We start from the raw sequence: 16,881 nt of genomic DNA on the forward strand, positions 1-16,881 counted from the left end.
ATAACAGCTCCACATCTTTAACCATGCAAAGTCACATGTCCTATTCATCATGTTCTTGTGTTTGCCAGCTTGATCAGAACATACAAATCTGTTTATCTTATATCAGAGCATTTCAAATTTGGTGCTATGTGTACAATTCATTTAAACTGACCACTGGATGATCAACATGGCACCTCATGGCAAAGAACTCTCAGAGGGAGTGCAGATCAGGTGCAGAAGCTGGTTTTAATAAACAGACTTATGCATTCTGCCAGCATTGCTTCAGGGGTTGCAAAAGCAGGAGGTCAGCTTGTAAATGCTGGGACCATATGCCACACACCACAACATGTTGGTTTGCAAGGCCGTCATCCCAGATTGAAGCTTTTTCTGGTTCACAAGAAAGCCCACAGTGTGCTGTACAACCTGTCCAAATGCATAAATTACTGGAACCATGTCCTGTGTTTTGATGTGATTAAGATAAACTTCTTTGGGTCAGATAGTTACTAGTATGTGTGGTGACGCCCTCATGAGGAGTACCAAGAAAATTGTCTCTTGCCTACAGTTAAGCATGGAGGTGGTAGCATCATGGTCTGGGTACTCACTTTTGTTGATAGCTTTTTTGACAAGTTATTTTCAGAGGACAGTAAATTTGTACTGTTATACAAGCTGCACATTGACTACTCTAAAATATATCAAAGTTTCATTTCTATAGTATTGTCCTTTGAGAAAACAGATTGGTGAAATTAGATGGGTGTACTTACTTTTGTGAGATATTGTATATATACAGTATATACAGGCCTTGGATCCTTGGATTGCGAGCATATGTTTTAGAAGCAAGCTTATAAAGCCCTCATATATCACAGCGAATTTCCCCAAATAATGAAAATAATAGAAATAATGAAAACTCCGATGATTCATTCCACAGTAAAAAATTAAACAAATTAACCTGCACTTTACTTTTAAAAATAAGCGTAGCTGTAGTAATTTAATGTAGTGTCCAGAGAGGTAAGGAGAAGGGGGGGTTACTGTGTAGGACAACTTTCACACACCAGTTTGCCGACAGAGACACTCACACTGTAACGGCTGCTGTGCGTGGGCTTTAGATAATGAGGCATATATGTAGGGGTGATCACTTACTGTAGGAGGAGTCAGGAGCTAGGGGAAATGGCATAACACCAAGAACAAGGAAACATTCATACCCACTTAACTAAACAGATGCCAAACCAAGAGCAACAGAACAAAAGACTATTTATAACTAAACTAATTAGCTACCTCGGTTCAGGTGAGCGCTCCAATCACCTGACCGAAGTGCATTCTGGGAACTGAAGTTCAAACTAGAGAAAAACACAAAAGAACACAAATAAAAACAAAATGCAGTCCGGGAGCATGGCGTCCTCTGGTGTTTGACCGTGACACACACAAGCATGCGTGTGCACACATACACACACAAAATACAAATGCCTAACGTGCACACACATGGTCACAGTGTTATTGTAAACAGTATATGCACACACGTATGTTGACTATATGAGACATGCTCGTACTGTATTAATGTACCTATGTACTCGCAATCCAAGGTTTTATACTCAGCAAAAAAGAAACGGCCTCAGACTTTCAACTGTTTTTACTTTCAGTAAACTTAATGTGTAAATATTTGTATGAACACTAAAAGAGTCAACACCATAAGACATTAACTAAAAATGTTTCACAATGTGTCCCTGAATGAAGGGAGGCTCAAAATCAAAAGTACCAGTCAGTATCTGGTGTGGCCACCAGCCGCTTGAAGTACTGCAGTGCATCTCCTCCTCATGGACTGCCTATTGCGGACAGTCTGAGCACTGATGGAGGAATTGTGTGTTCCTGGTGTGACTCGGGCAGTTGTTGTGGCCATCCTGTACGTGTCACGCAGGTGTGATATTCGGATGTACCGATACACGTGGTCTTCCACTGCGAGGATGATCAGTTGTCCTTCCTGTTTCCCTGTAGCGCCGTCATAGGCGTCTCACAGTGCAGACATGGCGATTTATTGCCCTAGCCACATCAGCGGTCCTCATGCCTCCCTGCAGCATGCCTAATGCACGTTCACGCAGATGAGCAGGGACCCTGGGCATCTTTCTTTGGGTGTTTTTCACAGTCGGTAGACAAGTCTCTTTAGTGTCCTGCTTTTTTAGAACTGTGACCTTAAATGCCTACTTTCTGTAAGCTGTAAAGGTCTTAACGACCGCTCCACAGGTGCATGGTAATTAATTGATTATGGTTAATTGAACATGCATGAAAAACATTGTTTAAACCCTTTACAATGAAGATCTGTAAAGTTATTTGGATTTTTACAACATTATTGTTGTTGAAATACACAGTCCTGAAAAAGGACGTTTCTTTTTTTGCTAAGTATAGGCCTATATATATATACATATTAGAAACACCATACTAATACGGTGTTTGACCCCCTTTCGCCTTAAGAACTGCCTTAATTCTACGTGGCATTGATTCAACAAGGTGCTGAAAGCATTCTTTAGAAATCTTGGCCCATATTGATAGGATAGCGTCTTGCAGTTGATGAAGATTTGTTGGATGCACATCCACGGCAGGAAGCTCCCGTTCCACCACATCCCAAAGATGCTCTATTGGGTTGAGATCTAGTGACTGTGGGGGCCATTTTAGTACAGTGAACCCATTGTCATGTTTAAGAAACCAATTTGAAATGATTCGATCTTTGTGACATGGTGCATTATCCTGCTGGAAGTAGCCATCAGAAGATGGGTACATGGTGGTCATAAAGGGATGGACATGGTCAAAAACAATGCTCAGGTAGCCTGTGGCATTTAAACGATGCCCAATTGGCACTAAGGGGCCTAAAGTGTGCAAAGAAAACATCCCCCACACCTTTACACCACCACCACCAGCCTGCACAGTGGTAACAAGGCATGATGGATCCATGTTCTCATTCAGTTTACGCCAAATTCTGACTCTACCATTTGAATGTCTCAACAGAAATCGAGACTCATCAGACCAGGCAACATTTTTCCAATCTTCAACCGTCCAATTTTGGTGAACTCGTGCAAATTGTAGCCTCTTTTTCCTATTTCCAGTGAAGATGAGTGGTACCCGGTGGGGTCTTCTGCTGTTGTACAGTAGCCTATCCGCCTCAAGGTTGTTTGTGTTGTGGCTTTACAAATGCTTTGCTGCATACCTCGGTTGTAACGAGTGGTTATTTCAGTCAAAGTTGCCCTTCTATCAGCTTGAATCAGTCGACCCATTCTCCTCTGACCTCTAGCATCAACAAAGCATACAGTACATTATCCCACAAACACAGTTTAGAAGTTCAAGCAAAATACACATTTTGGTTGGTTACGCAGGGATTGAGAGTGATTTAAATACAGTTAAACATTTACAGGGCAATATGGGTTATTTTCAGGACATTCTGTCATTTTTAGTACATTTTCAGGTGTTTTCAAGAAAATTAGTCTTCTGAATTTCCTGTCTTTCCTGCCATTTAATTGTCTTTCGTGTTTTCATGTTAAATGTCAACTTTTTTGAATATGCAACTGCAATGTTTATTGTCAGTCAATAACGAAAACAAACATTGGTGCTTTAACAGCATTTTATCATTTGCCTTTTCACAAAACAGTACATTTTAAATCATTTTAAGTTTTAAAGCAAAATTAAACCCAAGGCTAAAGATTACACATGTGTTTCTTATTCTGATGTATTCTGAAATATGATTTAATTCCATAAACATTTAACCAACATTAACACATTTAAAACAGAAAACAGAACTACATTCCCAAGCCCTGAGGAGTGTTAAATGAAGCCAGCCAGTGTAATAACAGAGTACATTTACTCAATCCTTCTTATTCTGGTTATGATGGATCTGAAGCCCATCCTGGTAAAACTGCGCATAAAGTGGGAGATCACTGGATGGAATTGTGGTCCATTTACACTTTTGGGTGGCCTGTTAGCCTACGTGTTTATTAATAGACAGGATGAGGAAACTGAACAACACTTAAGCAAACTAAAAATATACAGACTAGTCAAACTGGAATATATTGTAAGTATCGTGTGTCATTTTGCTGCTTGTTTAAGTTGCGCAAACCTATGATTGCTAAAAGGTCTTGACCATCATGCGTGTTGCCTTAGCTGAGTAGGGCCCAGGGCCTCTCCAGGTGAGCCAGTGGAGGCCAGATGCCCAGCCACGATTATTTTCCCCAGAGTGCCATTCTCCATTCAGTTCAGCTGAGCCACAGCTGCTGAACCACCATCCTCCACCATTTCCACGAGTACATTCATTAACCCCAATATCCCCGAAAATACACGGGGAGCACCCATCATTGTCACGGTCATGTGTACTGAAACCATAACCATTTTGGTCAATGCCAGCATATGCCCCACGGATAGCATCACCTTAGGACAAAAGAAAGAGGTTTTTACTTAATTGCTAAAAGGATTGGTGTATATATATATATATATAATATAATATACAGTGGTGTGAAAAACTATTTGCCCCCTTCCTGATTTCTTATTCTTTTGCATGTTTGTCACACAAAATGTTTCTGATCATCAAACACATTTAACTATTAGTCAAAGATAATATAATTGAACAAAAAAATACAGTTTTTAAATGATGGTTTTTATTATTTAGGGAGAAAAAAAATCCAAACCTACATGGCCCTGTGTGAAAAAGTGATTGCCCCCCTTGTTAAAAAATAACTTAACTGTGGTTTATCATACCTGAGTTCAATTTCTGTAGTCACCCCCAGGCCTGATTACTGCCACACCTGTTTCAATCAAGAAATCACTTAAATAGGAGCTACCTGACACAGAGAAGTAGACCAAAAGCACCTCAAAAGCTAGACATCATGCCAAGATCCAAAGAAATTTAGGAAAAAATGAGAACAAAAGTAATTGAGATCTATCAGTCTGGTAAAGGTTATAAAACCATTTCTAAAGCTTTGGGACTCCAGCGAACCACAGTGAGAGCCATTATCCACAAATGGCAAAAACATGGAACAGTGGTGAACCTTCCCAGGAGTGGCCGGCCGACCAAAATCACCCCAAGAGCGCAGAGACAACTCATCCAAGAGGCCACAAAAGACCCCAGGACAACATCTAAAGAACTGCAGGCCTCACTTGCCTCAATTAAGGTCAGTGTTCATGACTCCACCATAAGAAAGAGACTGGGCAAAAACGGCCTGCATGGCAGATTTCCAAGGCGCAAACCACTTAAGCAAAAAGAACATTAAGGCTCGTCTCAATTTTGCTAAAAAACATCTCAATGATTGCCAAGACTTTTGGGAAAATACCTTGTGGACCGACGAGACAAAAGTTGAACTTTTTGGAAGGTGCGTGTCCCGTTACATCTGGCGTAAAAGTAACACAGCATTTCAGAAAAAGAACATCATACTAACAGTAAAATATGGTGGTGGTAGTGTGATGGTCTGGGGTTGTTTTGCTGCTTCAGGACCTGGAAGGCTTGCTGTGATAGATGGAACCATGAATTCTACTGTCTACCAAAAAATCCTGAAGGAGAATGTCCGGCCATCTGTTCGTCAACTCAAGCTGAAGCGATCTTGGGTGCTGCAGCAGGACAATGACCCATAACACACCAGCAAATCCACCTCTGAATGGCTGAAGAAAAACAAAATGAAGACTTTGGAGTGGCCTAGTCAAAGTCCTGACCTGAATCCTATTGAGATGTTGTGGCATGACCTTAAAAAGGCGATTCATGCTAAAAAACCCTCAAATAAAGCTGAATTACAACAATTCTGCAAAGATGAGTCGGCCAAAATTCCTCCAGAGCGCTGTAAAAGACGCGTTGCAAGTTATCGCAAACGCTTGATTGCAGTTATTGCTGCTAAGGGTGGCCCAACCAGTTATTAGGTTCAGGGGGCAATTACTTTTTCACACAGGGCCATGTAGGTTTGGATTTTTTTTTCTCCCTAAATAATAAAAACCATCATTTAAAAACTGCATTTTGTGTTTACTTGTGTTATCTTTGACTAATAGTTAAATGTGTTTGATGATCAGAAACATTTTGTGTGACAAACATGCAAAAGAATAAGAAATCAGGAAGGGGGCAAATAGTTTTTCACACCACTGTATATTATTTATATTCTCATTTTAATCTGAGCATTTTGGTTTTACCTGTATATAAAATGAAATCGAAATTAAGGTCAATGTCTACTCTCATTCACACTGCTAAATGTACTGCACACACACAAAATATTACAAATGATTGTGCTTTCAAAGTATTCTTTACCCTACTGCAACATTGACTTGAAATTAAAGAGAGATGGCCTGGTACTGTATTCTAAGTAAAATACCCAGCATGGATAAACAGTAGAAAACATGTCAGTCTTATGCTGGGGTGAATGTTGCGAATCTGCCCGGGTGACCACAAAATGTTTTATTTGAATACAGATATAGACTTTAGATACTCTACCTGCAGTGCCACTGTATTTTCCAACATGCAGCTTATAGGCTGTTTTCTCACCACCAATCCAAAAATCTTCATAATTAGCATAGGCAGAACCTCCTTCAAAGTCCCACAAGTCTACTCTGAGTGTTGACTTATGATCCTTGCTTTTGGTTAGAGCCCATATCTTGGCGAGCCCCAACCAGTGGTCTTCTGATAAAAAGATGAAAAGATTATACAGTCTGTGAATTACTGAAGGCATAACATGCTCTCAGATCTTAGAGAAAGTTTCTGAGTTAATAGTCTGTGAATGAATACTGTACATAGTTTTATAGAGTAACATTTGACTTAACCTGAAAAAGATGGGAGTCTGTGGCTTAGTATACAGTACAGAGTATTGTATTTATTATTATATTAGCTCTCTGTCATGTAGTTGAGATTTAAAAAAAGGCCAATGCCTTTAATCCATAAATACACTCCCTGGTCAAAAAAAAGCCCTATTTCAGAAAGGTCAGATTATTGGTCTGCATCAAGCAAAGAAAACAAATAAGATTTGAAATTCCTGAAACTGGGTTAAGAACCCTTCAACACATTATCAACACCTGGAAGGACGGTGCTGAACTGTTGTTTTTGTGAAAGAAATATGGTCCAAAAAATTATGAATGGAGATCACTTAAACACTTGGTAAAGTTCCATGGTATGAAATCAACAGTACAAACCTAGAGCTATGTTTATTAATGAATATAGGAGCATTTCCATACAATGTGATGAGTATTCACAGGATTTGAAGTAAGCAACAGCAACATTATCTGACAATAAAATGAAGTTAGCTGATGACCTGAGTATACCGAATGACCAGATTATCACATCTAAGGAGTTCTTTTCCCCTGATGGCACAGGGATATTCCATGACTGAACTTGTAAAAGAGTGGTTCTGGGAGCATGAGGAAGTATTTTCACATATGAACTGACCACCATTGTGTACTGTAATCAAATCTAAGGGGGTTGAATGATATTGGAGTGTATTGGCCAGGCAGTGTATTTGGTCAATGACAAAGTTAATACTGTTGTAGAGAATAATGTGTTGGGCAATTTACAGTGTAAATTTAAAATTTTACTGTACATTTAAATGGTAAATTATAATACTTTTTACATGTTTTTTTTTTTTACATTAATTCAATAGTATTTGAAAAATTGATTGCTTGGTCAAGTATTTAACTTGACAAATCATCAAATAATAATTGACCACCGTTATTTTACTTATAATAATAATATTTATTTGTTTAATAATAATATTTATTATTAATAATATTTGGAATGTGTTGGCAATTCAAATTGTTAAATTAAAATTTTTAATTCAAAGTGCTGTCACTAGCAGCAAAACTGCCAAAAATCTAACACATCTGTTAGATAGCTAAACATTAGGTGTTGCCAAATCAACAATTAGGTATTTTTGCAATAATTTTGCAAAGTTCATTTAAAACAAAAATACAATTTAATTGACCAGAACATTTGTGTCTCCAATTAAATTGCAATACCTGTACTATTCATCCAAATTGGGGCATATCCTGTACTGTAGTAGAGTAAAATAACTAAAATTAACTAAATAACATAAACTTTGTATATGGCAAAAATATTTATGTCCACTATCTAGGAGTCATATCATTAATGTTCAGTCTTCATGACTGCTATAAAAGATCTGCCTTAATATTTGAGGAATCACAGTGAGTTATGTTTAGGGCACTGGTGGCTCAGTGGTAGGTTTCTTGTCTGCCACGCATAAGGGCTGGATTCAATGTCCCCCCAATGCCCAAACCCCAGTCACTGGGGCAAAACCTGTGCCAAATTGTGTATAAATGAAATGGTCTGCTGTGGCTGGAGCAGCCAAACAGACAGGTTATGTCTAATAGAGAACACCTACTCTGAATATTTCCAAATCCCCACTTATACTTTTCCCAGTTCCTGTTGAAGGAAACCTTTCCACCAGACCTTCTCTGGATAACAGTCCATCCTCCATCATCCTGCATCTCACAGTAAACCTACAAAACACAGTCAAAATATCCATAACACGTAGGTACAATGAGTAAAGTGCTATGCTGCATGATTGATTAAAGTAAACATGTACTGTACAATAGCCCAGGACATTTATATAGATTTATATATAGATTTATACTGGATAGATTTATACTGTATCTGCACTCATATAGTGTGTTATTTAATTACTGTAGCAGTCATTCACCTGTTATTATTGTTTAGACTATAGGGAAAATGTTGATACCTTGATAGGGTCTGTTAATCCAGATGGATGAATGGTATAGATGCCACTCGTTGCATCTGGGAAGTTTGTTTTTATCTGCGTGCAGTCTGTCCCTGTGAGAGAGGGAAGGAGAAACAAAGAGAGAGAGAAAATAGTTTCATTGATCCACAAGGCTCATCCATGACCAACCATTATTCTCACCTCACACTGGTAAACAGACACTACCAAGGGGCCAAAGCAAAATCCAATGGAAAAGCCTAAGCAGCAAGTCGCTGAAAAAAGTCAACGGTGGCTACGATAGAAAAGCATCAGAATGCCCAGCACACGACATCCTGCCACGTATGGAGCTTAATGGATATGACAAATACCCTTTCCAGCAAGGCTAAGCACCTGCCCACAGTGCCAAAACTACTACTAACTCGTTTGCTGACCATGACATTATTGTGCTTGATTGGCCAGCCAACTTCCCTGACCAGAACCAGAGAATCTATGGGATATTGTCAAGAGGAAGATGAGAAACACCTGAAATAACAATACAAATGACCTGAAGGCTGCTATCAAAGCAACCTGGACATAAATAACACCTCAGCAGTGCCACAGACTAATTGCCTCCATCCTATGCTGCATTGATGCAATAATGCTTGCTAAATAAGCGTTGTACCAAATATTGAGTGTATAGATAAACATTTTTAGAATATCTTCATTATAAATCTTTTTGAATGATCTTACTGAATATTCTAATATTTACAGATATGACCTGTAAGCTATAATCATCGAAATGAAAACAAAAACGGCATGAAATATTGCAAAGTGACAGTGATAAAATCAGCATGCAAAATTTGTTGACGAAAAAAAGACAAGACTAAAAATCCAAACTAATAAAACATCTGTCCAATCAGGTCCAATCAGGCCTATATGGTAGAGTGGCCAGACGGAAGCCACTCCTTAGTAAAAGGAACATGGCAGCCCGCCTGGAGTTTGCCAAAAGGCACCAGAAGGACTCTCAGACTATGAAAAATAAAATTCTCAGGTCTGATGAGACTCTCTGGCCACTGACCGAGCGGGGAAGAAGGGCCTTAGTCAAGGAGGTGACTAAGAACCTGATGGTCACTCTGTCAGAGGTCCTCTGTGGAGAGAGGAGAACCCTTTCAGAAGGACAACCATCTCTGCAGCATTTAGGCCTGATTGGTGGATTGCTGCAGAGATGGACCTCTGACAGAGTGAAAAAAGGGTTTTGGTTAGACTAGAATGACTGTAGGGTTCATTAATAATAATAATCTTGTTGCTAAAATGTTACGTTTTCATTGACTAACTACACTGAAATACTTAAAGGTTTCTCTGACTAAAACTAGACTAAAATAATTAAGGGTTCCTCTGACTAAAACTAGACTAAAATGTCCAGACTTTTAGTTGACTAAAACATGACTAAACAAAAGTAGGATAGGATTGACTAAATATGATAAAAACTAATAGTGACATGTTTTTAGCAAATTCTGTAATTTCATATTGACTCACCTTGCACATCCCCTGGTACTTCTGTCCCGACAGTAGAAGTGACCATGCTGCATGTTATTAAAAGCAGTCCAGCACAGCCAATCTTCTTCATCCTTACTGAGGCAATCATCTAATAGGGGGGGGGGGGGGGGGTAGGAAAAAGAGAAACACACAAAGCACAATAAGAATGCAGTAGATAGGGGAAGTAAGGGGGAAAAAAGATCTTAATCAAGTTTAAGAGTCAATGAGAAAAAGTGGGGCGGCACGGTGGCTTTGCACTTCTGGGTCAGGGGTTTAATTCCTGCCTCAGGCCTGTGTATGTAAAGTTGCCCATAGTGTGTGTGTTCTTGTGCTCTGCGATTGGTCCAGGTTTTACCCTGCCTCATGCCACGAGTATCCAGGCCTCCCTTGCACCTGTACAGTATAAGTGGTATAGAGAATGAGTGAGTGCGAATGGAGAACATGCTCTCATTCACCGGTGAATGATGTTTTAAGTAAAGTAAATATGTTTTTGTCCTACTGCAGCTACCCAAGCCATTTAGCATCTTCCCAGCACCTTAAATGAGGCAGCAAGGTACAAAACCAAGAGAGCAAATTGTTTGCTTTTGATAACTAATAGTGTCTCTCAGTAGAGAAATGGACTTATGTACTGAGTAGTTTAATGCCATAAAATGAGGGATGAGAAGGGAATGTAAGTGCAGGTGATTTGCTTCATTTAACAAGCATGGGTATAAACTGAAAAATTAATGCAAACAAACTAGGGACAAAACAAAGCAATGACCTGTGAGATGAACAGATGCAAGACCAAACTAAATACAAAAGCATAGCCTTTAAATAGCCCGAAGACAGACGTGACACTGAACATGGAGGGTTAATGTTCATTCTCATGTCAGCAATCTTTTTAATGAAAATCTAAGCTAGCTGTAAAAAGTTGGACATCTTGACTATGTAATGATGAAGATACATACCAGTGTTTCTTGTGCTAAATTTGACACCTGTAGCCTAACTTTTTAAATTCATGGTCAGCTCTTCTACTTTTCCATCAAATGGAATGCAGACCTTATTTCATTCAGATTTTGGTTTGTAGAACTTAAGCTTAAAAGGAACGCTTCAGTCCATATTATTAACATAACCTTTTGTATTGCCGAAAGATACAGTCACAGTACCCATTTACTTCATACATTGAACACATCAGACAGAAGGTGTTAGAATGCCTGTGTATTTTTCTTAAAGCCATAACCGGTGGTCGTAGAGCACAAATAGCCTATGGTTTGAAAATCCTATACCATATGGCTCCCAAAAAAAGAAAAAACCCAACACAATTCATAAATGCACTTTACTTGGCAGATTTGATTAAAAAATGACTGAGAAATGTGTTTCTTGTAAGAGTACTTAAGGCTACTTTAAAATTACAACTTTTAGTAGTCTATAAACTCAAAAGTATTAAAATCATTGAAAATAGGCTGCCACATTATTTAGGTCTAACATTTCATCGAGATAAAGCAAAAGTGCTCCTTTAAAAAAACATGCACATTTCATGCATTGTACAAAGCAAGCAACAAATTAACAAATTAATTGTACATTACTGTATAGTAAAATAGTAGATTATATAGCAGCTTTAACCATCTGCTCTTAAAAGAACTAAGTACAAATGGTTATACTCACAATGTATAAGACTTATGTTTGAATAGACAGAAGAAGTGTCACTGTTTTATTTATAGCAGTCCAAATAATTGACCCGCCCAATTATTACAAAGAGGACAAACAGCTGTAAATGCCTGGCCTGATGGAACTTCTTCTGTAATGATATAATGTAATAGTACTTTGGCCATGAACTCTTTAACAGCTCTGAAGTTCTCAGGAAATGATTCATTCTTGATTATATCACTCGAATGTGACTCAATTTGATTACTTAACCCACTAGTTAGGCAATTAAACATTGATATAAAGTGTACAAAACACACTGAAACTTGTTAAAAGTACTGCACTGGTGGTAATAATTACCTTCTAAATGTAAAAGTATAATCGTGGCCAAATGCTACAGATATTAATTTTCACAAAGTCTGCTGCTTTATTGTTTTTAGATCTTTGTGTCAGATGTTACTATGGTATACTGAAGTATAAGTACATGCATTTCATAAGTGCCAAAGGCTTTTATTGACAGTTACATTAAATTTATGCAAAGAGTCAATATTTGCAGTTTAAACCTTCTTTTTCAAGACCCCTGCAATTCACCCTGGCATGCTGTCAATCAACTTCTGGGCCACATCCTGACTGATGGCAGCCCATTTATGCATAATCAATGCTTGGAGTTGGTCAGAACTTCTGGGATTTATGTTTGTCCACCCACCTCTTGAGGACTGATTACAAGTTCTCAATGGGATCTCAAGGTCTGGGGGGTTTTCTGGCCATGGACCCAGAAATTCAATGTTTTGTTCCACAGCCCACTTAGTTATCACTTTTACCTTTGGCAAGGAGCTTCATCATGCTGGAAAAGGTATTGTTTGTGACCAAACTGTTTTTGAACAGAAAATGTTTTTATACCATTCTTTATTAAAGGCAGCCGATGCCAACAGATTCAACAAACTCTGTCATTTAAGTCTACCTGGAGCCTCTGGTGGAGGTGTCTGAGAGGAGAAACTTTTCAGGATTCTAAACAATACGTCCCATCCACTGCATGCCACACTGGTGTCCTACCGGAGCACATTCAGCCACAAACTGAGACCATCGAGAAGCACCACAAAACAGCACAGGAGGTTTTTATTCCTGTGGCCCTTCTGTAGGGAGGAGAGCTAAAATAATAATCATAGCCTAGAAACAATATGTGCACTAGCCTTACCTGCAATTTGTATGCCTGGGTTCTTCAATATCATGTGCAACATTGTTTAGCAATATCATGTGGCAAAATCTTTTAGTAATATCATATGTACCGTAAATACCAGTTTTTATGGAGCTAAATCTGACTCAATGCAAATAAAGTTTAATCATCAAGCCAGGAAAATATTTTGTTCTTGCAGCTTTAACACCTTTCAAACCCTCAGACAGGCACTCTCTAAAATATCAAAGGACACCTGTAGCTTGTCTTTCCCATCAGATGGAATAAGTGACCTCGTTTTACTCAGATTTTGTTTTGTAGATAAAGCACAGGTGCTTCCATGATTCCATGCACTGTAGAAGGCAAACAACAAAATTTTATTGGTATGGTAAAATTTTAGTTTACATAGCATTTTTAATTATCTGCATGAGGGCATGTAAAATACCTAAACTGAGAGCCCAGTGTAATGCGCTAAAATGCTCCCTGGCATGGATTGCCCCCCAATTATCTTATGAATTTGAATGCTTTGTAACGGTATATTTATAAAATTTATTTATAATTCATAATATACATTCTCTGCAACATAACAAGCTGTATTTTTTCTGTTATTAAAAAGAGAATAGGTATTAAAATCTTACCCAATTCCTCATATTAACCAAACTGCTGATGCATAGTGGTTTAACTTCTGCTGCTGGTTGTGAAATATATATATATATTTCTTTTTTGCAGTTGTAGGCATTTTAGAGAACTATTTCAAGTAGTTTTTTCTATATTTCACAATGCTAAAAAAATAATATTAGCTGTGTAACCATGAACCAAAAGGGTGTAAGTTCATAAGTAAGTTGCTATTAAATATCAACCGACTGCACATTAATGGGGCAACACAAGGATGATTTAACAGATCTAACAGATTTTTATTACTTCTGTGAGCATGGGGATGGTTACTGGGATGAGAGTCATGAATAACTCTCCTGAGATTAATTGCAAATGTATACTTAAGTGTGTGTGTGTGTGTGTGTGTGTGTGTGTGTGTGTGTGTGATAGATTTATGAGAGTTTATTTAGGTATTGAAACAAAAGATTAACTATGGTGGGGCTCAGAATTAGGGATGGTAATCACTAATAACCTCCCGATACGATATTGCCTCAATTCTTGGGTTCCATTCAACTAACATTTATAATATTGTGATACAACTAATTCTAAGTATCATGATATTATAAATATTTCTATTTAATATTAAATTTTCCCCCTGATTTTATTACAATTTTAAACTGTTAAAAAAGTTTAACGAGTAATCTATGTAGCCCATTACTTATAACATTAGTTTAAAAAACATAGTTTAAAAAACATGCGCAGCTTTTAAACAATACAAACTAAATTAAATGCTTCGATCAAAGGATGCAGGCTGCTTGTCAGTACCGCATATTATGAAAACTAAAATACAAGAGTTTAACATGTAACTGAGCATCACATATGTGTATGTACAGTATTTGCATGTATGCCTGTCAAAAAAAATTGGAAATATAACTTTATAAAGTCTTTTCTTCATCACCACTCACCTCCACATCAAGACAAACACAACTGGAAATGGAGGAAGGGATGTTATCTCAGTTTTTAGCCTTGTGAAGCATAAAAAGCTACTAGAAATGTGATGAAAAAGTTATCTAAAATGCCAACAGCTGTTGTATAAACTGAAAAAACATTTTTTTCACCAAATTTCACAACCAGCAACAGAACTTAAACAACTATGCATCAGCAATTTGGGAGTTATAAGGAATTGTGGGGTTAGATCAACATATTAACAGCAATTTTTGTAGTTATAAAATCGGGATGAACATACAGTACAGACAGACAGACAGACCAGGGGCGTCGCACCCGTGGGGGATGTGGGTGTTTTAACACCCACACTTTTCCCGGTGAGAGGGTTCAACACCCAGACTTTTTCTACAGTTTTCCCGCAGTTTTAAACAAACACCTCGGCCTTGGCTCCTCCGTTTCCCTGGCCGCTCTGTGTCTCCGCTCGCTTCAGCTCTCCTCTCCCCTCCCTCTCAAACATGACACCGGCTGATGATTGGCTGTTCTGCCTTAAGTCCCGCCTCTCTTGGTGTGTTAGATTTATCGGTCAGCTCGTGCAGAGGAGTACTTTAAATGTTTATGCTTTTAAGGTTTTTAAATAAGCTTGATATATGTCTGGGAAGATATTGTATTATATTTCGTTTTTTAGACTAATGGCAGTTGCTAATTGGGATAGTGTTCAGTAGCTAACTTAGCTAAATTCGGTTATGTGTGTGGCATTAATGCATAAAGTAACTGTGAAGAAGAAGGCGGGAAATTGATGAGGAGAGACAAATTGACAATGTTAAGCAATGTATTTATGGGTTTATTGCCAGTGCAATTGATTTTGATATTTTGAGCATTGTTTGTTCATTAGCTGACTTGCCTGTTGTGTTTGATTGGATCTGTTGTGGAGAAAAAAGTGAGAAATAATGTCAGTTTGCATACCTGTTGACTATGGAAGTGTATTATTTTAATGTGTATATTATTTTAATGTTTAAAAACAGTAATTATAAAATTATTTATACTATTATTTATATTATTATACTTTTGTTTATATTATTATTATTATTTAGAAAAAGCTTTTTGTGGGAACTTTTTTGTTTTTGTTTTATATCTTCATTACTTGCTTATCTGCAAGTAAGCAAAATGTAGCAGTCCCAGTCCTGTCAGACCCATGCCACTATCAAGCTTCCCACTGTCCTTTTGTCACAAAAGTATCATTAAGATGCAGAAAAGTACGAGGCAGGAGAAGATTAACACATTTTTCAAGAGAAATCCTGTAAGTGAAGTTGAAAGATAAAAGTTGAAAATGTTGACATTAAACAACAGTAGCCTATTACCATTAGATGCTGTTTGCATTTATTTCATTGTCTTACTTTTCAATATTCACGGACCCAAACTCGCCTCAACAGTGTTGCTGTGTGCTGTGTGCTATGTACATAAAGACAAGCTGGACAGGGGAAACAGAAAAAAAGTTTGCTGAGCAGTTTGTCTCTTGTAAGGAGAGCAGAAAGAGCACTTTTGGTTCTTTTAAATGAGAGTTACAGTTGGTCATATATTATTTGGTTTGTTGTTGTTGGTTGCATTTATATATGTACATAGTGTTTATATTTTTGTTCTGAATATACAGTATGTTGTTTGTATAAAATGTTGTCTGTATATTTGGAGTAACAAAATAATTTCTCCCTGAGATTATTAAAGCATTTCTGATTCTAAATCTTTAGCAAGTCTAGCAAGTGTGTTTTTTAGTATCGCTCTAGTATCACTATCACTCATTTAAACTGAAAGCTTTTTATATCTTGTATGTTAATACCTTTTGTACCCTTCAACAAAAACCTTAACAAACAAACCACATTCATCCCCCACACTTTTGAAAAGCTTGCTACGCCCCTGAGACAGACAGATTTATATAGGTGTTATAATCAGTCACTGTAGTGACCTCATTTAAAATGAATTAATATTTTGATTACATCTAATTTGAACTAATATTTTGAATTTAAAACATTTAAGGAGTTTACATAAGCTGTGGTAACATCATACTCCTCCCTAACCATATTTCAAATGTCCAGTCATGTCTTGTCACTATTGCAATCTTCTTTGACTTAAAAAAAAACAACATGTTTTGAAATATACTGTTTTTTACTTTAATGTGAGCAAATGCAAACTTTAAGAGTATTTTTTATAGATTAATATTAACTTTCCATACTTTTGAGGTGTAAACAATAATGGGTTGGTTATCACATTGTTTATATTTTCATGACAAGAGGGTGCTCTTTAAAAGTGAAATACTAGTTTTGTACTAGTTTTGTCTGATGTTATATCCTGTCTGAGAAAAGAAAACCACACTGTTAACCGAAGTGAGCACCA

General features: G+C 37.5%; 1 protein-coding gene across 1 annotated transcript; it reads right to left on the reverse strand.

The window, feature by feature from the left end:
• Nucleotides 1-3,562: 3,562 nt before the first annotated feature.
• LOC128534396 (angiopoietin-4-like) lies at nucleotides 3,563-14,552 on the reverse strand. The gene is made up of 6 exons (XM_053508817.1): nucleotides 14,517-14,552; nucleotides 10,164-10,272; nucleotides 8,670-8,761; nucleotides 8,313-8,430; nucleotides 6,419-6,604; nucleotides 3,563-4,380 (listed from the first exon to the last, which is right to left on the reverse strand). The coding sequence occupies exons 2-6, from the start codon at nucleotides 10,270-10,272 to the stop codon at nucleotides 4,082-4,084; spliced, it is 804 nt and encodes a 267-aa protein (XP_053364792.1). The 5' UTR covers nucleotides 14,517-14,552; the 3' UTR covers nucleotides 3,563-4,081.
• Nucleotides 14,553-16,881: the final 2,329 nt, after the last annotated feature.

The sequence above is a fragment of the Clarias gariepinus genome, chromosome 12 (assembly GCF_024256425.1).
Source record: "Clarias gariepinus isolate MV-2021 ecotype Netherlands chromosome 12, CGAR_prim_01v2, whole genome shotgun sequence".
Lineage (NCBI taxonomy): Eukaryota > Metazoa > Chordata > Actinopteri > Siluriformes > Clariidae > Clarias > Clarias gariepinus.

Bases quoted from the DNA above. Each gene is read 5' to 3' on its own strand.
- LOC128534396 (XM_053508817.1), bottom strand. From the start codon at position 10,272: ATGATTGCCTCAGTAAGGATGAAGAAGATTGGCTGTGCTGGACTGCTT. The intron at 8,431-8,669 runs GTATCAACATTT...TGTGTTTTGTAG, and splicing joins GATTAACAGACCCTATCAAG to GTTTACTGTGAGATGCAGGA. The intron at 4,381-6,418 runs GTAGAGTATCTA...TTTTGTCCTAAG, and splicing joins AAAATACAGTGGCACTGCAG to GTGATGCTATCCGTGGGGCA.